Here is a 25169-nt window from a genome sequence, read left to right as displayed (position 1 = left end):
ACATAAAAAAACAAAAGCTCTGATAACCACAAAATGTTTCCATGTAGGAACTTCTTACAGTCCAACTTGGTACTGTAATGCTTCTGCAGTATCAAGAATTAAGTGGTGTCTGTTTTTCCACTGTTGTATTTCCAATTATTGTGATAAATTAATGATTAAGCAAAGTGTTTATTTTAAATTCACATATCATTTGAGCAGATGCACCCACATCAACATGACAGGAAGAAGAGCAAGCATTCCTCAGCAGCAGAGTATAGAGAGCATCTGGGACAACACTTAAACATACAGATGGATATATTAAGATTTATTAATGTATTGTCATTGCTGATTACAGCTTCAAGTATCTGTGTCATCAAATTAAGATACTAAAATGCCAGGAGAATGTGATTTTAATGAATTACTCCTGTGCACCTGAGGTGCTAGTTTATGGCATATGATGATTTGATGGTCGCTCATAAATTTGGTTCTGTTTTACAAGTTTGCTTTTGAGAGTAACTTTTCTGAGTTTTGTCAACCTGTATTTATGTGCAGGTTTTACAGTTAACTCACTGTAACAGTGACCGAGTCAAGACCCTCTCACAGGGTCACTGGATCATCTGTATGTAACTTATGCTGTACCAGATTCAAAGCATCTAATATGTCTGCATGCTCCTGATGCTTTCAGACATTTGTCTCACGTGAATCAGTTCCAGCAGCAGGGATAGCAGAGCAGACCGCCTCAGTGACTTATGAGCCAGCTGGGTTTTCCTTTGAGTTAATTGAAAATTGCATGACACTGATTTAAATGAAGCAGTACTCTGTAATAACAGTTTTCTTTTCCTTGTCTGACATGTGATTGAGTTACAAAGGGGAATGCATTTGCAACAGGTGCCTCTAACACAGTGCAGGCATGAGGGCCTCCATGTCCACCCTCAGTAACCTCCCTCTGCCCCTGAGCCCTAAGCCTGCCAGGGAAACCTGATTCCAGTTCAGACACTGGCACACTCTGCTGCTGCAGCCCTCGGAGTCTCCACTGGTGTGCAACCCTGAGAGCTTCAGAGATGTCCTAGTGAAGGCAGTGAGTGAGCATGCTGTGTATTATAAACGGCTATTAGTGTGTTTAGACCATCATTTAAAATTAGCCTTTTATATTGTAAAGCTTTTTGGTCTGAAAGTACACTGAAAATAATCTTTTTTTCTTCCTTTTTTTTTTCAATATATCTAAGACTCATGTTTGAACTCGGTGGGTCACACATGCAATGACAGCGTAACAAGTTTTATTTGTACAGTTACAAATGTGTTGTGCAATTAAAATAACTTCAAAGAATTTAAAGAATTGCAAGTATGAAATAGATGTCATATGAGTAATATTAGTGAAGAGTCTTTAGGCGGAACATTATATTTGGCACATCACCGGCGTTTAAACAATTGTATTTCATTCATGACTATTTACAAATTAAATATTGGGTGTGACTTTTTTGATCAGGGGGCAAGGCTTCAAGGTTTTCAGCCAATCAGCAGTGCCTACTCCTGAACTTTTGCTTCTTGGATCATGTTAATACATCTTGGGGTGTGGCTTTGCCTTGCTGAATTCTGAGCCAGGATACATTAACTCTTACAAGGCCAAAATAAACTTAACTGTAGTCCTTAAATAGTACTTAAATGAACTTTGTGCCCATAATGACAACAGATAGTTATGAATGTTATGCACTGTATATAATATAACATTTTGTCTTTGTCCTCTGCAAAAATATTCTTTTTTAAGAACAACAATTAGCATTGTGTGCATGTGTGCCTATAATAGCCTGTAACTAGTGAGAATCGGAAGAGAAACTAGAGTTCCCTGTTATTTTCTGTTTGCCCTGACAAAACAAGACACATGAGATACGGTGGAGGCAGACTCATAGAGACATCAGTGAGCAAGAATTCACCTGTTGTGTCTCCAGCCAACATGAAGACCGCTGCCTCAGTGTGAAAGGTCAGAAGGGTAATTTCTTTTTTTATGCCACCTAAAGCTGCTGTAAGGGCTGGTGAAGGTTTATAAAGCCTAGACTCTTTCCTGATTAACTAACTAATATGTGAGTGTTCTTTCAGTAGTGCATAAATAGTAATGCTGTGTTGTCCCTATTATGTCACTACAGGTTGCCATAGACCTGGTGCAGGCCTCTTCGTGGTCTTTTCTCTCTTACACATACACTCACAGGTTTTTCTTTCTCCATCTCTTTCTACTTTCTTCATCCCTTTTAGTACTGAAAACCTCCACTTTCCGATGTCTATAATGAAGTTGCTGCCTGTCCCGGTTATTTACCTGCTGGATGTATTAAAAAATGGATGAGGGCTCCAAACATGGCAGCCATTTTTTTTTTTTTTTTCAATTAAAGTTAGTCATCCAGTGCATATGCTTAAGTCTTCTCCCACCTCCTAGTAAGGGCACATTTAATGTAAACATGTTAATGTCTCTCTGTGGTTAAAATGCTCAACTTCTAGCTAATATTAAAGGCAAGAAAGTTTTATCTTTAATGACATTAATATGTTTTTTAGAGTTTGACCCCATTTTCTGCAAGTTTGTAAGTTCCCTTTTCACTGTAGTCCTTGTCACTGCTAACTCTGTAGTCTTGTGCTGCTTACTCATTGAACAGTATTTTATCACCAGCAGCTTTTCTTCAGCTGCCAAAAATAAGCTTAACTGGGAGGGTGTGACATATAGGGGCTTTACAACAGTGACTGACTGATAAATCAATTGGTCCAATGTTAGCTTCTGCATCAGTTTCAGCATATTTGTCTGCTGATAAATAACAACAACAATTTGAATCAGCTTCCCAGAGAACAACACAGCCAAGCTCTAGTCTTTAAAAAATACAATTTGGATTGTTGGATTATATATGGTTTTGGGAAATTAAGTGATTGAAACAGAGTTCCCACAGACCAATGGGCAAATCATCAATAAGGAGCTGTGCGTGGTTAGCGTGGTGGAAGACCTTGATGTTTACCTTGATTTGGAGCAATGCACAGTGGGTACACGCACCAGCCATAATGACATAAACATAAAATGTTTGGGGGAACAAACAGTTGTTTGCGGAGACTGTCGCGAGAGACATGTAGCGGTCTTAATTTTGTTCATTTGAATGCATGAACAAGCTGGAACATTTAATTCATTGGATTCTTGGTGCTTTTTTGCATATATATTTAACCTAATCATTCAGATTGTGATATTTCAAAAAGTAGTTTTGTGCCATACACACAAGCTAAAATTACTTTATTATTAATTCCTCATTTAAAAGTAACTGTGACTATAGTGACCTTTTCATACCTACCAGGTATTGTAATTGGGGTATCCTCACAATACCCCAGTAATGCCACTGGGACATACTGTCCTGTCATGAGGTCAGTGGGTTAAAGCTGTGACCAGTGTAAATTCTTCCACTACAGGTGAGTCAGTGCATCTTATGTAATTGCCACCTTTGTTTTTTTAAAAGAGGAAGGACTGATGACCTATGTTCTTGCCTTATTTTTACTCTTCATAATTCACAAGAAATTTGGCCAGTGTCCATGTCCTCCAAAATTTTCCAACTGATGCTTATTCTTCAATGTCCCCATAAAAAAAATTATTTAAAAGAAGTAAAAGAACTTTGACTTTTGTGGGGAAATGAAAAAAACACACGCCCATACTTGAAAGTTTCTCTGTTGCTGTTTTTTCCGGCTCAGATCTGCCACATCCTACATGTAGCATGGATGTAAATAAGTTTTAGTAACTTTAACTTAAAAGCGAGAGGTGGGTGTTTCGCCTTTAAGAGTTAAGAAACTTGAAACCTTGTTTGCGCAACAATCAGTGCAGCTCACAGCCGCCAAAGTGTCTAGACTAGCACATGATGGTAGTCAGCCAATGGCTCCACCGCTCTCCTCGGGGGCCCCGTGTGTGTGTGTGTGTGTGTGCGTATATGTGTGTGCGTATGTGTGAGGAAGAGGGGGGCGGGGGGGGGGGGAAGAGAGAAACTGAGAAAGAAAGAGATCTGGGCTGCAGTTTGGTTTAGATCTGAGTGGAGAAGCAGGAGCGCGATTCAGCCCCGGATTGATCCTCCTCATGTAGTTTCAGCTGGCATGGATATTTTGCTGGGATTGTTAAAAGAAGTGCACATACATCTCAAGAAGACGACAAGGATCCTGACTTCTAGTGCATTTCCTTGGGATTAAATCTCCTCGAAGTACCTCATGCTCTACGTGCCGGTGTAGAAAGTAGATCTGAGGTTGTTAAAAGTCCAGAACTGTTTGAGGCTGCCAGTTGCCGTCTTGGGTTGAAGGCTGCTGGTTTTGGATTATGTTACTAAGATTATCATGTTATGTTATTATGCATTCTGCTTTTTGTATTCGTTCGTAACAAACATATAAACAGTCCATTCCCCGGCGGTCTCGGTTAAGTCACAGTTTGACCCGCTTGGTTATTTACAGTGTAATCGGTTAAATGAATGTATTTTGATCGGAATGCTGCAGTGCATGTATTGCGCGGTTTTGTTGTTGTAGATGCAACAAAATAGCCTTCAGTCTAATGTTGCGGTTTTGCCACCAGTGCTCGTCAGTTGGCTGTGCATGCATTGCACGGCATTTCACAGACATTAATGTTTTGCAACGACCATAAAAGTATCTGTAATATTCGGATATCCGTACAAGAATAAAACCCCCTTATAGATTTTCAAGTTGTCGTATGTTCAGGACGAAACGCTCAGGTCTTGTGCGGCGACTCTGGAGAAGCCGTTTGATCCCAGATAAAGAAGGGGAAGATGGAAATGGCAACAGTAGTGAGGGCTGTAGGGACGATCTGTTCGGCAACAACCCAGAGAAAATTCCCAAAACGGAGCTCAGACCGATGACCCCTAGCGGGTCTCTTGTAGGGGACATTGGGGGTGTGTGCACCCGGAGCCCCGTGGAGAGCAGCGGCTTGGGGGTCACGACGGACCAAGATGGGGGTGCGGTGTGCGTCCAGGAGCAGGGGAGCCCCCGCTCCATACAGGACAGCGAATGCAGGACAGTGACTTGCTGCTTATTTAAAGACCGGGACCACTCCGAGCTTAGGGGTCCAGAGATGGCTCAGGGTACCAGGGATCCAGGGTCGTGTCACTTCGTGCTGAGGAACCTTGGACCACGGGATAGCGGCTCTCCTGAGCCGCAGGAGGCGATGCCACGCACGGTGTTAGAGCAAGAACTCAAAACAGCCACATACTCTCTTTTAAAAAGGCTAAAGGAAAAGGCGCTGGATACCTTACTAGAGGCAGTGGAGTCCAGAGGAGGGATGCCGAGCGACTGTGTTATGATTTCCCGGACAGAGCTGAGGTTGTGCGGTCATATGGCATCCCCACAGCTGCTTGTGTGTAAACTGTACCGCTGGTCCGACCTCCAGCACACGGCCCAGCTCAAACCGCTCTGTGAGTGTAAGAGTTTTGGGGCCATGGACAGTCCGACAGTATGCTGCAACCCTTATCACTACAGCCGGCTCTGTGGGCCAGGTAAGAGCATCTACCAGGACACAACAAATCTGCCTGTAGCACCTTACAGGTCAACCTAGATGCTATTTTGGGATAAAGTTACCAGGTAGTCCATTAACAGATAACCATAAGGCTTCTGAGTCTACACTTTCTTGCCTTTGCACCACAAGCTTTCTCTAACTTTCTTTGCAGATACCATCATTACTTATTTAAAAAAAAAAAAAACATGTTCCATAAATGTACAAGTAAATCATGCAGATACAACTCAACCATTAGGCTCATTTGGTCCATTTGCATTTCACATTTTGCTAAATTATTATAATAACAACTGAAAAGGTCATCTTAATAGTTACATGGCAGAAATCATGTTTTCAGGACTGTAAAACTGTAGGGCCTTGAAATATGCTCAGACAATCCTTCCCTATCACTCTGCTTTATTTATCTAGTATTGTTTGGCTTACTTTCATACACAGAGATAGAGAATGGCAGGTCATTTGATTAGATAGTTAATGATTATTCAAGCCATCCTTATGACAAGGTGAACAATAACAATATCACTATAAGCAAGGGATATGAGCAGAGTTTGATTTGATGAAACAAATGTGAGACAGACTCCCTTTTAAGGAGGCTTGGAGTTATTCTATACCTTGAGTTCTTACGTTTAGTATATTTGAAAGTACCAAAATGCATGGAAGATTATAATATGCCAGTTTGATAGGTTTGTCACTTCTCAACATTTTAGGTACCTACAGTATTGTATTTGGACAGTTTGATGCTGTAGTAGAGAATCACTCAGTGGCCTGCAACATCTTTATATCTCTAATGAAGGAGTTTGTTTGTTTGTGCTGTTGTCTTTAAGCTCTTCTAGGTTTAAGTCTTGAATGAATTCCCTAATAACATACAGTACGTGACATCTTATATGTGTCTGAATATGTCAGTGCCTTCAGTGTGATTGTCAATACAGCTGTTCTTACCTCTCTTTCTTTCAGGGTAATTGCCAGTGTATGACATGTATATGATTGTATAGACACACACTGAGGTTTGGACTTGGCTCCATGTCAGTTTAGTTGGTGTTGTGGTGGAGGAATGAGCTTTATTTCCACAATCAATGAGCTATCTATGGCAGAACCTCCCTGACCTACATTAAACAGATTAAATTTTGGCAGGGGACAGGCCTGTGATTTGGCACACCTTAAACTCTGGGCCACTCGACCCCACTGACCTGATGACAACGCGTGGTATCATGTGTAAAGATGCAAGCGTCAGTATTTCTGTTTTCTCACTGGCACAAGAGGTGGATTTTCCATAACATCCATGTTTACTAGAGCCAGCTGGCTGTGACAAGCTCTTCAAAGTCATATGTGCAACAATATCAGAATTCGTAGCACGCAAATGTTGGACACTGACGTGGATTTGGCCTTCATGTCCTACCATACAGTCCAACCTGATCAGTTGTGATTTTTATAGAGCTCCAAGGTTGCATGGTGTTTGCTGGTTTGAATAGACTGTGTTAGATACAAAGAGTATTTAATTTGTTCCCCCTGCTGAACTGGATGTCAGGTTATGGCCGTGTGTGTTTCTTTCCACTAAAACTAGCAAGATGAATTGTAAGAGGAGGGAGAGGGGCACATACCCCTTATTGGGACTAAGGCTCGTAGTACACATAGCTCACATGCGCTCATGCGTGGCCCGATAGAGCTGGTATTTCTTTCATGCTATTCAAGAAGGGGGGCTTTGAATCAAGACTTTAACCACTGGTTTTTTTATATTGCTTGCAAATGGAGAAGTAGGAAATATTGAATTATATAAGAATGATGTTCAATTCATGAAATAGATTTTAATGGAAAACATTTTACTCCTTTGTAAAACAAACTCAAAACATGCCTGAAAAGAATAGCGTTAAGAATTTTTCAACTGTAATTCAATCTGATTGTTTGATTGTAGAGTAATTTCAAAGTCCAGGTATCAGTTTTATATAAGACTTTTTAAAGAATAAAACAATCTGTAATGTTTGACAGAGAGCTTAGATTGAAGCGGACAAAAACTTTTTGCTTTTATTTTGCCAGGCATTATACTTTTCGAATGAGATCAGTTTCAAGTTGCGCTTTAAAAGCCCTTTTGTGCTAAGGAGGTCCCCTCATGCTATTTAGGTGAAGGAGTGGTGATAATATACAGTTTGCATACTGCTGGCGCCAGACTGACTAGCTGTGTATCTGAGTGACTGAGTTCAGATCCTGGCAATTACTGCCGCCACTCTTAAAGGACCCGCTCCTATTATGCTTTTCTCCTTCCCCTTTTCCCCTGTAGGCGAGGTCACAGTGTGCTCACAAAGTTTTCTTTCCTTTGTGCTTTCCTTCTTGTGCAAGTTATTCTCTTCATTTCTCTTCTTTTTATGAGATAAAATTAAGGCCTTTGAACACAATGAAGTTAAAAAGCAGAGATTTACTCAGATTTATTAAACTACTAGCTAAAATTTATGGTTAGTCTGTGGTTGTAGTAATGACTGCTTCGGTTAAATAATATGTCCTTAAATAACAGCAACAAATGTGCAGTTTTCTGTTGGCTTTATTAGCTTCTTTAACTAGCTTTTGAACAAAATGATTAGATTTTGTAGTGCAGACACAAAGCCTAAGAGTTAAGACTTAGCCTGCTGTCTACTCTGAAATGGATCTGATGTGAGCTGTGTATTGAAGCTTCTTTTTTGGCTTGAATTTAGTTGTGTTGGCATCTTTCTTATTGCCTTTATCAAAGACCTTTGACGATAACCTCATTCAGAATCTAATGTTTTAAACAATGCTTGGTTAAGTTTGTATTACTGTAATATGAAACCGATACACTGGGGTCTTTATATGTACAAAGTACATGGGGTCAACAGTATAAGTACAGGATTTGTTCTGTGAGTTAATTACAGTTAACCAACATTTACACCAGTGTCCAAGTGTATCCAATCAGGATTTTATATGATTTTATTTTAATAATACATAACTGACTTATGATGGGGAACTTAAAGCATTTATATCTGGGCCTAAGTTTTGCCCTTCTTTCTAACCTTTATTAGGTTGTTGACATGACTGCTTTGTGTTACAGAGTCACCCCCACCTCCTTATTCGAGGCTTTCCCCTAATGAAGAACACAAGCCACTGGGTAAGTGACAAACACACAGATAAACTCTTTGGCACCTGAAGCATGCATTCTATTTCATCCTCAGTTATTGATCTTCATCTGAATCTTGCTATAAATATTTGATTCACAGTGTTATGACTTGTAGTCAATAAGTTGCCGAACTGTAATTAGTTGATTCTTATCTTTTTTTTATGATCATAATTAAATTGCAAATGGCATCTTCAGTCTTTTGTTTAGGATCTGTTGTAACAGAAAGAAACAGGCATAAAGCAATGTGGAGAATTTTAATGGATGTAATTGGGCACAGTTACTGGCAAACTGCATGGGTAGCTTTTGGATGAGACCTAGGCCAGCATGTGGCATAATGTCAGCATGCCAGCCAGAGCCAGTGTGGGTAGTATGGTGTGGGTAGTATGTTCTGTGGGCTGCTGGGACTCTGGAGCCTGGCTGCTAGCTGGGGCTGCAAGCCTGAGTACAGCTGAGGTTTCTGGCGGCATTTGGGGGGGATGTCATCAGGTAAAGCCTGTTAGTGAAGTTGCCAGGTTATCCCCTATTGGACGAAGCCAAAACATGGTGTTAATCGTTTTCAGTTTGATATGAAACAAAAATAATTTTAATGTTGAAATGAAGAGAGGCAACCGTTGTAGAACAGATCAGTAGAGACGTTACTATACTATGTAAATGAGGGGCTAATTTCTGCTTTATTCCCCACAGATCTGTCAGACTCCACATTGTCTTACACTGAAACTGAGGCAGCCAGCTCACCAAACATCACACCAGGGGAATTCTCAGGTGGGTGTGTTTATCCAACTGTCGTCAGACTCCAAATAAGGAGTTTCTTTCCGAAATGCTTTACACCAATTTTACAAATTAATGATTACCAAATGTTTATCATCCCAGTGGAGCCCGTCTGTAAATGCTTTAGTAATTTCTCCAACAAGGAGTTCAGTTTCTCAGAGGACTTTGAAGTTGATTTGTCTTTCTGTTGTGCTGTACATTTTGTAACAGTAGGAGGCATTTATTTTTTGTTGGCATAGTGGCACACTGTATAGTTTCAGATGCTCAAATGCTGTGTGCAGCAGATGTGGGGTTTGACATACAGTACATTGAAGTGAGTACTGGCTCTAATCATTGAATGAGGTGTATCGGATGCTAAATTTCAACTTTAATTGACTTGACTTTGGATATATCTATGAGCAGCTGTTTAAGTAGTAGTGCTGATATAATGGTACATCAACTAGCTTGAATGAAGAGTAACTGTATCGGTAAAGATAATTTATACATGGATTAGGGGTTTTTCTTTTTCCTTGAATTATTTTTAAAAGTGGTAGTTTGAGTAATAAATCAGAAAACAGATGTTAGTTTCTGAACAAGTATTCGCACGTACATATAGCTTTACATTAGAACAATGCAATCTATGAATCACTGTTTTATCACTATAATAATCATAAAGCTTTCATGACTCTCATGTTGAGTGTCCAGTGGCCTGTTTTGTTCTGGCTATGAAATTGTTCAAATAAGACAGGAGAGTGTACTTAAATAACAGTTCAGAGTTTTCCTCCTGCATAGCTGTTGAGTGTATCTGGATGAATACGCAAACTTATGAAAGTAATTTCATTTTGATGTTGTACTTTATTCCTTCTCATTAAGGGCCATTACGAACAGTTCAAGCTTTTAAAGATAAAGGTTTCATTGTAAGCGGTGCAGAGGTTCAGCGGGGCGTGTGCATTGGCCACAGAGCCGGCCTCCCCTCCTCTGTTTTTCTTTCAGAAATATTTGAGTGGGATCAAACTGTAATAAGATCCAAGCTCGCTCAGAAACACACAAGCACACATAGTTGTGCACATGCATGTGCACAGACACTCACGCGTACAACTCTATCTAGCCTGGCTGTAAGTGGGCTGCAGGGAGGGGTGGGTTCAGGGAAATGGAGTTGCTCCTGTGAATGGGGCCACACCAGAGGAAGTGAGCAGAAACAGTCCTATCCTCTGATTTGAAATGAAACACTCCTTTCTCATGGCATAGAGTAAGCATGCCTCCCCCTTCATGCTAGGACCACAGCCAGCATGCACAGTATCATGTGGACGGGGAGTCAGAGCCCTCGTTTTGGGGCTTGCTCTTAGAGGTTCTGCCATGGCTCAGAGTCATAGACACTGAGCAGTTGACATGGCTACCTGGCAGTGAAGTATTCAGTCAGCAAGGGCCCCCTCCTCCCACTGTCACCACCTCAGCATGGCCCGGCGACACTCCCTGAGTCAACAAATGAGGGGCTTGTCAGAGCCCGCACCACAATTCCTCAGAGACTGTGGTGAGGAGGGAGGATCTAGACATGCTAGGCTTTGGTTTCTTCCAACTGTGTTGCTGCTTGTACAGGCCAGTCCAGATCACTCTGCATTGGCTGTGACACACTCACCAACGTGGAATTGAGAAAGAGAATGACCAGTGTTCTACAGGGTGGTAGTTTTTCATGCTGTGAGCTAATTTGTGTAGTCAGTATGTCTCTGATCATGTTGCATTTGGACTATATGATGGTTCTTTGATTTTAAAATACATAAGAGAGGCCACGTTGAGTAAAACAAACCATTAGCATCTCGTCATACAGATTCTCCACCAAGTATTTGACCTAGTTTGACCAAGCATATTCCATCATAAAACCAAGAGCCTGAAGGCTTCCTCATAAAGCCTGCTTAGTTCTGCTTAAACATACAGGCCTGTTATGCATATTGTCAAGTTATCCTGTGCTGACAGTGTTGCTGACCTGGAGATGACTTTTCTTGTGAATCCCCCTTCAGCACGGATAGAGAGAGTGTCTGTGTGTAACTGGAGTTGTATGGGATCCAGACTCCACCCCTCACGCAGGAACAAGTAAACCTCTTAAAAGCAGGTCTGGGGGGCACTGGTAGGGTGGGTTGGGTGGAGTCAAATAATCAACTACAGTCTGCAGCCCAGGGCTACAGAAATACACGCTGAGCATTCTTCTGCACCTCACAATGGCAGAGAAACTGATCAGAACTGGTTCGTTTGGTAGGCAAGCTTGTTCTACCACCTCAGCCAATATTGAGAAAATATATATTTTCAGGGAAATTTGAAAAGTAGTTCTCATCTTGCTTTAGATTATGTAGCGCCATGTTAATATAGGATATGTCTTCAAATCAATATGTCTTCAAATCAATGCACTTCATGTTCTTAAGTTAATGTTGGAGTTACATTTAAGAGCAGATGCATTTCTCTGGCTGACTCTTGCAGTCGTTTAACATGCTAAAAATGTTCTTACTCATGCATTCTTAAAAAGCTTCCCCATGTGCACATTATTGTATTAATGTCTTAGTGTAATACTCAAACCTTCAGTTACTGTGCCGTCATAGACATTTGGACCATTCCCAATGGTTTATTTAAACATGTCCGTGTCACAGACAGCCACACCAGGGGCACTGTGTGATGTCTGTTTATGTCATGAGTGAGCCCAGCTTTTGGAGTCTATGTATACGTAGTATACCTTAGTGCTGTGTGTGTGAGGGAATGTGCCTTTGCTGCTGCTGTCCTCCTAGTCTGTCCGCACACCTGTTTCCTCACAGCCTGGGCCTTGTCGTGTGGGCATCAGAGTGATGCGCTTTGAAGCAGGTCTCATTGCTTCCTGAATGACTGTCTGAGGGGGTGTTTTCCCCCTACACATTGACTTCATTATTTCAGTCACATTGTCTCTGACATTGGGGACTCTTCTTCATTATATTGTTGCTTTGGCCAGCTCTTGCTCAGAACGTGAGGAGGCATGCCAAGATGTTTTTGCTTTGCTACTTAAGGATTTCAGTCATTGTGCATATGGTCTAAATGTCACTTTGTGCAGTGATTACCATGTTAACAGTATTTAGATACGATGAATGATGCAAGTCTTTCCTCTTTGCCTGGTTTAGAGCATTGTAAGATCATGGCTCCAGTCTGCCTACATTCTTCAGTCAGAGGTTGTGTCCTCAATCAACCCGGTGGAATTTGTCAGCATAACACTGTGTGTATACGCTCATGTTGGTGTGAGTTGAGATCACCGGTGTGAATGGAGGGGCTCCCTCAGATTTGCTGGGTCAAGTGACCAGAGGACATGCAGAGTGACCTGAGTCACTGTCTTTTTTTTATTTTCCTTTTTCCTTTCCCTTCCGGAAAACGTAGGAAAGTTGGACTGGAGGAGTGGAAAGATTGAAAGCTGCTAGACGTGGATTACACAGAGTGCTGTAGCGCTTACTGGAGGGAAGAGGGCATCAGCAGGTAGTCAGGGTTCCCACACAGTAATCATACAGCGCTCTCCTCCGTCTGCCGGCTTGTCTCTGGAGGGAGGGCCAGTGCTTGTCTCTCTGGATGTCTCGTCTGCAGACATTGTGTCAGGTCCATTCTCTGGTATTGACTAATTCTTCCAGGCAGAACAAGGCAGTTAGTAGATAGATAGGAAGGACCTCATGTGAGTCACACAACAAATTGCTCAAGAAAATGACAGTTTACAACACCCCAGTGCTGGGACCAAAAAAACGCATGTGTAAAGCTTTAGTTTATATATTTCTAAGTCTATATTTCTTCCTTAGGGTCCTCATCTAAGTCCAGATGCATACATTAAACTGTGCAGTCAATAGTAATCACAACCTGCCTGTCTGTGTCAGGAAGAGGCCGGCATCAAACTGTTCCCTCGATTTTTGTCAGAGACAGTTAAAATACATGGAATAATTAGACAGTCTAATCAAGGCATGTGATGTTTCTCTTGATCAAAGCAGATTAGACTGGACCCATACTTGTTGATCTGACTTTGAAGACATGTGATTCCACTTCTGCTAGGAACAAATGAAATAGCATATCTACTGTACTCAAGATTTAGGATTGATTGCACCTCTAATTTGCTTTGAAATGTCTCGTTATGTGTTTCTGTATTAGATCATCTATTCAGTTTGTTGCAGGGGCCTCAGTATTTTGTGGATGGCTCTTTGAAGTTTTGGTCTGTTTTTTTCTCTCCTGAGCATAAGTGTGATGCTGAGTGACATAATGTACATGGCATCATTGGTGACCAAATTTATTTATAGCTGCTCAGGAACCATCATATTCAGCTGAATACTAATAATTATCATCCTGCACCGCTATCCTTTGTGCATCACTTTGTAATGTAGTGTGCTGAGTATATAAAGTATCTCCTTCCTGCTGTGGAGGCATCTAACTTTCTTGATGTTAGCAGCTGTATTGTGATTCTGCAGTGTGCAGACAAGGGGTATGGTCTGATAGAGTGACAACTGCATCAGCATGTTAGCAATGTCCCCCTCCCCACCTAGAGGCATGATCCCCCTCCTCCGCCCCACAGACCCTAGAGTGATGCAGCCTGGGCTCATCTCCCCCTACAGCCTGGCACATGGCCTCAGGTTTCCACCGCAGCCCTGAGCCTTCCCAGCGCCTGGCCGCCCACACTCCCTCAGGAGCCCCAATGCTCCAGGATACGGGATGTGGAAATAATGTGACTCGAGTGCTTCCACCCTGCCTCCCGAAATCAGGTTTTGCGGATTGTTTATTTGAGGGGAAGGAGGCCTCAGACAAACATCCTGTTTTAAAAAGCTGCCTGGGTTTTGTAGCAGTGTAGGGCGGTGAATTGCCCCTTTGACAGCGGGGGGAGACTGAGGAATGTTGAAGAGAAGGCCAGCATCTCGGGGGACGTGAGGGGGCTCTCCTCACCCGTTTGTCATGTCCAGTTTGCAGAGTCCATTTTAAGCTGGGGGCGGAGGGTTGTAGCTATACATCCTGAAGGGTCTTGTGCTCTGTTCTCTCTGTATTGGTGTAGGGCCTGTACCCACAGTCCTCATCTCAAGTATCCGTTCCTGTCCTGGGAGGCTGGCTTCCATTTCCCCTTACGTAACACACATACACATACACAAAAAAGAGCCATTGATAAGAGCGATAAGGCCATTTTTCATTTTCCCTTTCTCAGCATTGTTAGACTGTGTGGTGTCAGAAATCCATTTTCAAGTTTTTCTGGGAGGGGTTATGGCATCCTCAGTAGAGTCCTCCACAATCTATGTGACCTATTGAGTCATTAATAATAGCGTTTGTGTGTGTGCTTGCATGGGAGGGTGTGTATGTGTTTGTATGTCTGTGATTGTTTTTTATATTAGTGAAGTCTAGTTTGCTTCCCTTCTGTGTTCAGTGAGATGCTCTGGCCATTAGATTAGGGTCTTTTACTTTTTCTTCTCAAGCTTTTTTGAGTTTTGTGAAGGCCTCAAGATGTGAGCCAAGTCAAGATTTACAGCATTTACAAAAAGCTTTACTGTAGGTTTGTAGTTGAGAAGTCTCCATAATGTGGACCGTCTGTGTCAAGCAGCGGAAATGTGGATCTGAAGTAAGCACTTTTTATCATCTGAAATTGTCACGTAGACAGAGAGGAGGGAATGTGATTGTCATTGTGTTAAGATTTTTTTTACACTGAATTTGTCTTTAAGAGTCAATTTACAGTCAGAACTAGTAACACAGGTCTTGGATGTGGTGAGGTAATGTGACCTCTACGTGCAGAGTGAAAGCCATGCTAATCTAAAGCAGTCCTTGGAGAGGCCTGAAACCCCTTACATGTCAACAGAAACTAACCTGCTGAGCTTAGTATTTATCTGTGTCCGCTTGGCAAGCCACTGTGGTGCCAGTGCTGCTGGGTGTTTGACTTAACTTGTGAAGGGTTCACAGATAAAGATTAATCTACAGCCTCATACATGACTATGAGTCTAAGCTCACAGTGCTGTGCTTGTCATTTGAATTTACACAGTGTACTGTGCTCACTGAGGATAAAGTGGACTGTGTTTCCTTTTCAGGGCTTGCCACACAGATAGAAAATACAGTCAGTAGAAATAACAGGAGGTGTGCTCAAGCTATAATTTTTGCCCCATATTCTACCTTAGCAAACAAAATGAGTGAGCTAATCTTGTCGTGTGCTCAGGGAGGGCTGCTGTTGCCATCTTCTCTCCCTTCACACCGCAGCGCAGCACCAGCCTCCACCAATGGCTCCATTCATTCAGCTCAGGGCACAGGGTTAGAGCAACAAATAAAGAGCGTGCAATGCCATTAAAAATGTATGGAATGTCCAACTGTTAGTTTAGTGTTTTAGTATGCCTCCTCTCAAGACTGGGAGGGGGAACAATACTCCATTTGAGCTCGCCACTGTAAATGTGCTAGCCTTGCATCGCCTGGCAAAGAGTAGTGAAGAAGGTGCCAGTTGTGGATGCTGTTTTTATTTTCTGACCATTTTACCCACAATTATAAATCCAGACATCGGCCTTGGCCAGCTATGATTTAGGCCTGCGGTTTGATTGCTGGCGAAAATAGATTTAAGATTTTTTTTTTTTTCCTTTCTCCCCAGAGGAGCATTGACAGTTGTGCCTGAACCTATGGCTGTCAGTATTTTTAAAACTCAGAATAGCCAGTGCATTCTTTGAGCCTCCAGAATGCTGCATGTGGATTAACTTGTAGGGGCCCATGTCATTGGACATCTCTACACAAGCCTTTTACAGCCACAGGGAAAGGATAGGAGCTCATTGTGGATGGGTGAACAGTAAACTCCCAGTGTATCGGAGCCTGGTGCATTTTCTCTTGCGTGTACACGTGTAAACTGAGAGACAGTGACTTGATTTTTTTCTCTGTCCTTATCTTGAACTCGATCTGCTGCAGCTATATCTTCATTCCACTCTCTTGTCCTAACACGGGGCCAAGTACGATAGACATAATTTGGAGCCTTTGATCCTTCTCCCAGAAGATGAAGCCTTTTAAAACTGAGCAGAGAACCTTTATTTTGAATGATGGTCCAGCAAAACGCCCCTGATAATGTATTGTTTACAGTGGCTTGGCTCACTGTTCAGTTTTTTTTTTTTTTCCCTGAGCATGTACATGTATGTCCTCAGGTTCTACACAAGTACAACTTGACAAAACAAATTATACGTTGGACCAGGTTTTTGCAAGTAGTAATTACAAGTTGTAAACATGCTTATGTGAAAATTCTCATTGATTATGTTCACCAGGGAAAATTATATTTACTTTTGCAATGTGTGTTTTATTTATCTTTTATTTGTGTGTATTTCTGAACTCTTGGCTGTGTGGCTCAATACGTGCAGTCAGGCTGTCGCATTTCAGGGTACGGTTTAGATTAGAGGTCTGGCTGTAGCTTCCCCCTCTTCCCCTCTCTGTGACTGCCAGCACATAATTTACTTAATGAAATCCTGCCATTCCCTTTAGCTTCAAGATTTTTTGCAGATGTTGACAGGGAAGGACTTTGTGAATTATTGGAAATGTTCACTCCTGCATTTTTAATGAATGTCTTGCTTGTTGTGAACGGGCTGACTTGTCGGAGATGAGGGAAACAGTTGTCTTTGTTTGGGGAGCTGGTGTCTGGATGCCCGCGGTGGAGCAGTGTGGGTTACAGCCCAGCAAGTGTTGTGATTGAAACAGAAACTCTGGTGCCACATTATCCTGACAGAACACATTCTGCTCACAGACTCTGATCCACTGGGCCGATCAATAGGAAACCATTGTTTGAACGGCAGCTCTGTCCATCATAGCTGCTTCACCTCCCAGCCCGGTGGAAACTAAATACCTGCCTTTCGCCTTAAATTAGTCAGACTAATATAACTTGTAATAATAGAGTTCCTTGTTATTGTTCATTTGAAACCAAGCCTTCAACATAGCTTGAATATATATGCTAGCTAAAGTCAGTTTCCTCTCTTGCTGTATGGTCTTGCTTTTCCCAGAGGACAAGTGTGTCAACTCTGAAGAAAAGTGTGAATTAAAGAGAAGAATAGTTTAAAGTTTGGATGTAAAAGTTTTAGACCACACAGCCAACACTTCCTCTCACATGTCCTGTGATTTTGTGAGACTATACTCCAAACAAGACTCCTAGAGGACGAGAAAGTAAGCAACCTTCTTGCTGCCCCCCCACCCCCCATAGTCCTAACCAGAGTAGGAAGTTAGGAGGCACAGCGAGAGGAGGAGGGGGGAGTTCAGGAATGCGCAGGGTCTCCTCTACTCAAACGCTCCAGCCTACTTGGCTCGAACCTCCCTCGCACACGCACAAACAAACACACTCGCACACACACACACAAACAGATAGGTTGTATGAGGAGGTGAAAGGGCACAGCCACCCAGCAGGATGTTCACTGACTGTTTTGCTTTCGGTGCTCTTGCAGACTCCGCTGGCTTTTAACGCTGCCTGTAGATATGACATCCACAAACATCCCCCACAGTTTTCACTGAGCTTTTACATGCCCTAAGGACTCTCGTAAGGCCTTACTTGCATCACCGCCATCACTTGCACTCTGTGTGTCTGACACATTGCAGAGCTTCGGAGGAAACTTGGAGGAAATGAGCAGCACATTCTCTTCCCCTGACAGAAAAAAATAGAGCCTTTTCCCTCAAACCAGTGGCCTCTTACTCATGCACCCAGACGGCTCCTCCGTATTAGCCTGCTTAGCTTCCTGTGCTTTTTACACCCTCTGTTGTTTATTGATTTAATTTATGGATTCTGTTATCTGCTATCAAGGGTACAGCACTTTTCCTCCCTCATGGGGTCATCCCAAAACAGAAACGGAGGGAAAGTGGAGAGGAAGTGGATGACAATGTAAAGCATTCCCATTGTGACCAGCCAGGCTTGGTGACTGGATTCAGTTTCTCTGGCTCCCACAGTGTTTTCTCCGAGCACATATCTCTCTCCCTCTCTTTCTATCTTCCTCTCTCTATCTCTTGCTCTCTTTCTCTCAGCAGAGAAAGGCCAGACCTCAGGGAAAAAAAATCCATAGACATATAAGAGCAGCTCCAGTTAGCGTGTCTGTCTGATAAAGCCGACTTTGATGGCAGCGATAGCCCAGACGCCAGCCTAAATGTGGCCTGCTCAGGGGTTACAGTCAGCCTGTAGGAACCTTTGTCTACAGAATTAAAGCCATACCATACTCTGAAAAGGAGGGGGGAGGTTTTTGCTTCACTTCCACTTTGTTGTTTTAGTTGTAAAAGAAAGTTAAATCTAACAAATTATAGGACGGGGTCAGAGGAATGCACAAACCACAGTGTACACATTCACACACTCCTCATACCCCACTCCCCACCACCAGCCCCCCAGCCTATCAGTTCATTGGTAGAGTCTAATAGCTGGAGGGGAATCTAATCCTTGGCACAGGATGAGAGACTGCTGCTCCCCCTCCTCTCCTTGCTGCTCTCCTCCCCTCGAAAGCGCTGCTTAAAGGGACTGGCAACAGTGTTTTTCTTTTTTTTTTTTTTTTTTCTTCTTTCCTCCTCAGCAAAGTTTTGGAGGAATGAGTTCATCTCTGCTCCCCGCTCTGGATTAGGAGAGATGAAGTATAATGGAGGTGGCCCCGGAGCTTGGTGGGGAGATGTTAGCACGGAGGGGAAGCTGTTGTTTGTCTGCCTGTCCCTGACACTCGGCCTCCCATTCATCTCACTCCAAGGCTGCGGAGCTGTGTTTACCCCGGGGCAGCTCTTTTCTGCTTCTCCCTCTGCCCTTTTTTCCCCCCTCGTTTTCATGCTGTCTTTAAAAGCATTACTGGATGATCATCAAGGATTGCCATTGAAACTTTCAAGCCCCCATTTTAGTGTACTTAGTAGTAATTATCCAGACTCGCCCTTGAGTGCTAGGAACTTGTAGAAGGGCGATCTGCTTTCTTCCATATGTAAACCTGTGGAAGAGGCTTGGGCAAGTCGTACTGAACATAGACATATTTAATGGCACATTATAGAGGAAAAAACTATTCTATAGCTGTATATCAGTTTTTACTGCTTGTTTTGCCTGTGTTAATCACAGCAGCCTCTACTATCTTCTGTTAGAAGTAAATTTACTCAAGTACTGTACTTAGGTGCAAATTTGAGGTACTTTAGCTTTACTTGAGTGTTTCCATTTCAGTCTATTTTTTACTTCTGCTCTACTGCAACGCACTTTATACTTTTCACTACATTGAGTTGACAGCTTTAGTTACTCTACAGATAAAGATTTTACATACAAAACGCATGAAGACCTTATAAGATACGATGCACTGTTTTTGATTAAATCCAACAATATATACAATTAGCTGCAACATAGTAAAAAGCTACTGATACATTCATTCATCAGTAATAATAATCCAATGATACCATAGTGCAACATTCAAATTTCTCTGAATCATGTAGTAGTGTAGAGTCGTGATTTACTTGTGTACATTTTAATTTCAGGGTATTTCCTTTTAAAGGAGTGTTTTTATGTTACAATATGGCCACTTTTACTTAAGTAAAAGATCTGAATCATTGATTATCTTCATGCGTCCACATGCAGAGTAATTATTTACGTTAAACCTGGACCACTTGTAGCTGACATTTCAATCCTTTTTGCAGACGCTGCAGCTTGTGTCACTGTTTGCTTTCTGAGTTCCAGTGAGATGATATAAGTCTGTGTTTGTTGTCGGATCTGATGTCCTGCATTTGATACTCTGAATTCCTCCAATCAGACAGGCCACAGGGAAACTGAAAAATCAACATTTTCACATGGTTTCCATGGAGCTTGTGCCTTGTTATGGAAATCAAACTCTGCACACCAAATGCTTTCTGCTGTTGAAGTTGTGTTCGTTAAATATCTCTGTTTACTGTGTGATTGTAGAAAGACACGTAGTACGTGCAGATACAGGCGTCCAACGCAACTTTTGATTGACTAAAATGTGTGTGTGTGTGCTTGTTAGATTCTGAATGTTGTAATCTGTTTACTTATTTCATGACGCTCAAAGGAAGTCAAACAGAGACTATCCTAATCATATTGCTAGAACACTAGTAGTTGCTTTATTCTGCATATTTCCTGCTGGCCACGGAAACTTGAAGAGCTTGAATAGCTTCCACAGATCTATGTATCTCCACTTTTTTGATGCTAGTACTGTTAGATTGGTTATGTATGACGTTAGAGTTGATTAACTCCTTCATGTGCTCAGATCATTGCCTCTGGCTGCAGGAAGAGGAAGTGGAGCAGCCATATTGTGCCTGCATCCATTGACTCTGAGACTGACACTAAGAGAAGAGGCTTTTGAGAATAAAATAACAATAATAACATGCGCTACTATTCTAATGGGTAAACTGAGCTGTTAAAAGGTGGCAGGGTTAAATGGATGCAGAGCACCAGTAATTGCTCCCAGCCCATCATGGCTCCGCCCTGAACAGACCCTCTGAAAGCCCAACATGGAGTCAAAGAGAGTTGGGTGTCTCTGCTGTGGTCAGAAGGAGGGAGACATACTCTCTCCCTTCATTGCCTCATGTCTGCCTTTTAGGTTTGGTCTGAGCCCTGGCCCAACCTGTCTGTGCATCAGTATCTGGTCATATACTAATAATTAAACCTGGCTTCATACTCTCTTACATCAATTTGGTAAAGCTACATAAACATTTACAGAACATCTAAACATGGCTTAAGAAACAAGGCTTCCCTAAAAAACATAAAGACTGAGCACTTGAAGAAGGGCGAGCAGAGGCCAGCTTGAGCTCTGGAGTGGAGGCCCTAGTCGCTGTGGGTGATATTGTCCAAACAGTCTGACTGATTGGTGATAGCTCTGCTTGGTTAGATAGATCCTAATGAGTTCTTCTGTCAGAGCACTCACCTCAGCGCCCCCACCTAGCCAAAACATACAAGTTCACGGCAAAAACACAAACATGCTGGCTGATTTTCTTCCCCATCCAAACTGTGTGCGTACAGACACACGTAGACGCATAACACAGCAGAGCGACAGGAAAAGGCCTGGCTCATGGTGTGCTCATTGTCTTCCCTCAGGCTCAGGCTTAACATTAGATACATTTCTAACCTTTGTCCTGCTGATTCCTCTTCCTGGTCCTCGCAGTCTTACTGGGTATGTGTGAAAACTAGATACTATTGACTAAATTGTTTTTACTTTATTCTTTCCATCTAAAAAAGAGGAGACAGTAGCCATTTGGTCTTTTGTGTTTGTGTGCACAGTTTCAAAGTGAGTTTACCTTGATGTGTGGGCTCCATTTGATTTGAGACAATAGAGGGCCATAAACAAGTTGGGGCTGAATTCTTTGTGTGGCCGAGCCACACTGCAGTAAAAGCTGAGCTCAGAGTGGAGGAGCTGGAGTGTGGAATTCACTAATGGCACATGCATGTTGGGGCCCCTGAAGAGAGGGGGTCATTTCAGCCATCAGTGTGTGCGCAAACACACAGAGAGTCTGTCTGCAGCTTCCCCCCACCCCCACTCACTCACTCACTCACTCACTCACTCTTCCTCCCCCTCCACAACACAGAGAGCCTTGAACCAGCAGGCGTTTGTCTGTGCAGGTCTGGTCAACGTTTTTGCTAATCTTTGTATAAACTTTACTAGTGTGGGTCACTCAGCAGAAAGGTTTAGTTGGGTGGGAGGTGAGTGAGGCATTTTGTTGCTGTGTGGATCTGTGATGCTCCACCTTAAAGGCGTTTGTTAATGGGGCGGGCGGTCATTAAGCTCTGAGAGCAGAGAGACTGAAAGGAATGGGGCCACAGGCCCAGGCTTTAAATCCTCTGTGCCAATAGACTCTCTGAAGCAAAATAATGGCATCACTCTGTGTGTGAGTTAATGGGAGCTGATAGCATGAAGGCTGGGGGGTCAGCGGGTCACGGGCTTGTGCTAAGTTGTCAGGGAGCTGAATGCCGTCCCTGGGCCCACAGCAGGGGAAAGAGCTGGGTGGAGGGGGAGGGAGACCCCCTGCCTGGCCCTCTCCCATCACCCCCACTCTTGTGGAATGTGAGGAAGATGAGGGATAAGGAGAAAGAGGCACCCTCATTCTCCAGGAGGAAGAGGTGAAGAGACGGATGTGAGATCATGAAACTCTGTGTTTTTTCTTCCTCATCCGCCAGCCTCTCTCCACTCCTCATACCACAGATTTTATGAGCAATATAAATGTATGACAGCTATGAGCAGTGTGGACTGTAGCAGCTCTGAAAGCAGTCAGCAGTGCTGTGTCTGTTCAGTATGGTGAAGATAGAAGTCTACCTAGGGAGCAGTAACTCACTTTGGAGTGCTGGGGGCTGTCACTGAGAAGAGTTCACAGACTGCAGCCATGAAAACTGAATTAACAAGCTGATTTACTGGACAGAGATGTTTAGGAATGAGATGCCAACTTTGTCCCACTGTAAAAGGAAAAAAGTGTTTTGTCTTGAGCATGGTTTATTAAAATGTGCACTGACAAAATGCCAAGTTTTTTTTACCAAAGGTTGTAAGCACATTTTCAGTCTAGCCTCAGCATACTACTGCAAATACTTATTTGCCAGTTTTCAGTGGAAATATTGAGTGTTATCCTGAATTCATTTTAGTAAACATGATCTGTTTTGAAAGTGCATGTGTGAGCAACAGAGACAGGCGCTGTGCTGGGTGGTCAGTGTTTAATCATTGTAGTGCCCTCTTGAGGCAGAGCAGGGAAGTGCAGGTCCTCAGCTAGACTGACCTCACTACACCCTCCAACCCAAGGATATGTATAGTTGCCCGCGTGCGTGCGTGCGTGTTAGACGGATGTGCGTACAGTCATATTTATACAAGGCTTAGATTTCAATACAGTGCCTCCCTCAGTATTTATAGTGTGGCCATCTGCTCTGAACAATAAAAAGAGATAGTTAATCCCTTAAAACTCAAGGCTTCCTTTTTACTAGCCCTGTTTGCTTTTGTTTATGTTTTGTTTAATGACTGTCTCTCTCTCTCTCTGTGTCTCTCTAGATGCCAGTATGTCGCCTGATGCCCCTAAGCAGAGCCACTGGTGTAATGTGGCGTACTGGGAGCACCGCACACGTGTGGGACGCCTCTACACAGTGTACGAGCACTCCGTCAGCATCTTCTATGATCTACCTCAGGGCACGGGCTTCTGCCTGGGCCAGCTCAACCTGGAACACCGCAGCAGCACCGTTCAGCGCACACGAGGCAAAATTGGCTACGGCATCCTCCTCAGCAAAGAGCCTGACGGCGTTTGGGCGTATAACCGTAGTGAGCACCCAATATTTGTCAACTCCCCTACTCTGGACATGCCTAACAGCAGAACTCTGGTGGTGCGAAAGGTGATGCCAGGCTACTCCATCAAGGTGTTTGACTATGAGCGTTCGTGCCTCCTGAGGCACACCACAGAGGCTGACCTCCTGGACGGACCCTATGACCCAAACAGTGTGCGCATCAGCTTTGCTAAGGGCTGGGGCCCCTGCTACTCAAGACAGTTCATCACCTCCTGCCCCTGTTGGCTGGAGATCCTCCTCAACAACCATAGATAACACAGACGGACCCCACAAACTATCCCAAATATCATCTACCTAGATTTAATATAAAGTTTTATATATTATATGAAATATATATTATACTTGTAAATACGGAGTCATTTTTACAATGTAATTATTTATGTATGGTGCAATGTGTATATGGACAAGAGGAAAAAAAAACGGAAAATGCACTTTGGCTTATATATATTATATATATAAATATATATAAAGATAAAGAATCTTTCAATACCAACTTGAGAAATTATACAGCAAAATTAGGATGAGCCTGGATTTGGTGTATAGTTTTCATATACTATTAATATCCAGACAAAAAGCTAACACCATTCACACATTGATAATAAAGTATTCGCATAATAATTCTCTTTGTTTGGTCTGTATCATTAGCTCTTGGTTTATTACACATTCAACATTTCACTCTAGTTTATTTTCATGGTGTCTTAACGCTTGTATTGATATCATTAAGACACCAGTATATTGAACTTTGCCTGTTGTAATTTGTCTAAAACAAATCTCAGTACACCACCATGTGTTATACTGAAATAAGGTACACGCTCTTGAGTGGCATTTGACATTTAGGCCAAGGGTTGGTATCCTCTTTTCCCACGGAGCGTGGGAGCAGAGGATATAAAGTTCAGAGCTGAACTTGTCCTCAACATGAACTGAAGTTTGCCAGGCAGAAAATGATCAGAGCTGTCACTTCACTGTTTATTCAAAATGGTTGTTGTGATATCTGCACTAGTTGTTGGTATAGAGGAGTTAAGTAAAAGGCACAAGCAGATAATGATGTTTATCTTTCAGTAATATCTAAAGTATCAAGCTAGATTTTAAGACGAGCTGATCCACATGTCCTTGAGGTCCTAAGGAGCCCCAGTAATGAGGACCGAGGGGAGATGGTGTAGGAGAGGACAGTGTAGGAGGAAAGGATGAAACCACTCCAGCTCAGCAGTTAGGACATCCTTCCAAAGGTGTTCCTACTTCAGCACATCATCGTTGGCTCGTGGTCGCTGGTCTCAGGCCTCCGCAGCCAGCATGTCTCACAATGGACGTTGTTATAACTGACCAGGGATGCGGCACCCTGAAACCGGCACAGTGATACTGGAATGTATGCAGAGAAACCAAGAAGTTTTACAAGCCTACTGGAATCTTAAAAACTACAGCCAAGGTGGATGTGGTTTAGCTGGCTTCCTTCATAATTGCTGGTGTTGGGTTGTCAGATTGGCGGTGGTGGTAGTGAGGAGGGGGGGCAGAGGCCTCTGCCAACATTCAGCAATAGAGGCATTCAGTAACACACTGATTCTGGTTTAATGAGCGCCGAAGTGTGCAGTTACAAGGATGTG

General features: G+C 42.8%; 1 protein-coding gene and 1 long non-coding RNA gene across 3 annotated transcripts in view; both read left to right on the top strand.

Moving 5' to 3' along the window:
• smad6b (SMAD family member 6b) overlaps positions 1 to 24189 on the top strand; it is a 71590-nt gene extending 47401 nt beyond the window's left edge. Inside the window, exons 1-4 of one of the 2 annotated variants that reach the window (XM_056387182.1) lie at positions 3984 to 5477; positions 8544 to 8600; positions 9294 to 9371; positions 23285 to 24189. In XM_056387182.1, coding sequence (XP_056243157.1) covers positions 4679 to 5477; positions 8544 to 8600; positions 9294 to 9371; positions 23285 to 23826 — 1476 coding nt within the window. In that variant the 5' untranslated portion in view covers positions 3984 to 4678 and the 3' untranslated portion in view covers positions 23827 to 24189. Of the gene's footprint in view, positions 1 to 3983; positions 5478 to 8543; positions 8601 to 9293; positions 9372 to 23284 lie in introns of those variants that run through there. The other variant, XM_056387183.1, reaches the window with a different exon arrangement.
• On the top strand, positions 590 to 2389 carry LOC130176235 (uncharacterized). The gene is made up of 3 exons (XR_008828845.1): positions 590 to 1057; positions 1855 to 1957; positions 2121 to 2389. It is a non-coding gene; the product is annotated as an uncharacterized LOC130176235 (long non-coding RNA).
• Positions 24190 to 25169: the final 980 nt, after the last annotated feature.

The sequence above is a fragment of the Seriola aureovittata genome, chromosome 10, assembly GCF_021018895.1.
Source record: "Seriola aureovittata isolate HTS-2021-v1 ecotype China chromosome 10, ASM2101889v1, whole genome shotgun sequence".
Classification (NCBI taxonomy): Eukaryota; Metazoa; Chordata; class Actinopteri; order Carangiformes; family Carangidae; genus Seriola; species Seriola aureovittata.
Note: the sequence above shows the minus strand (reverse complement) of the source record. Positions and strands in the feature narration are given on the sequence as shown.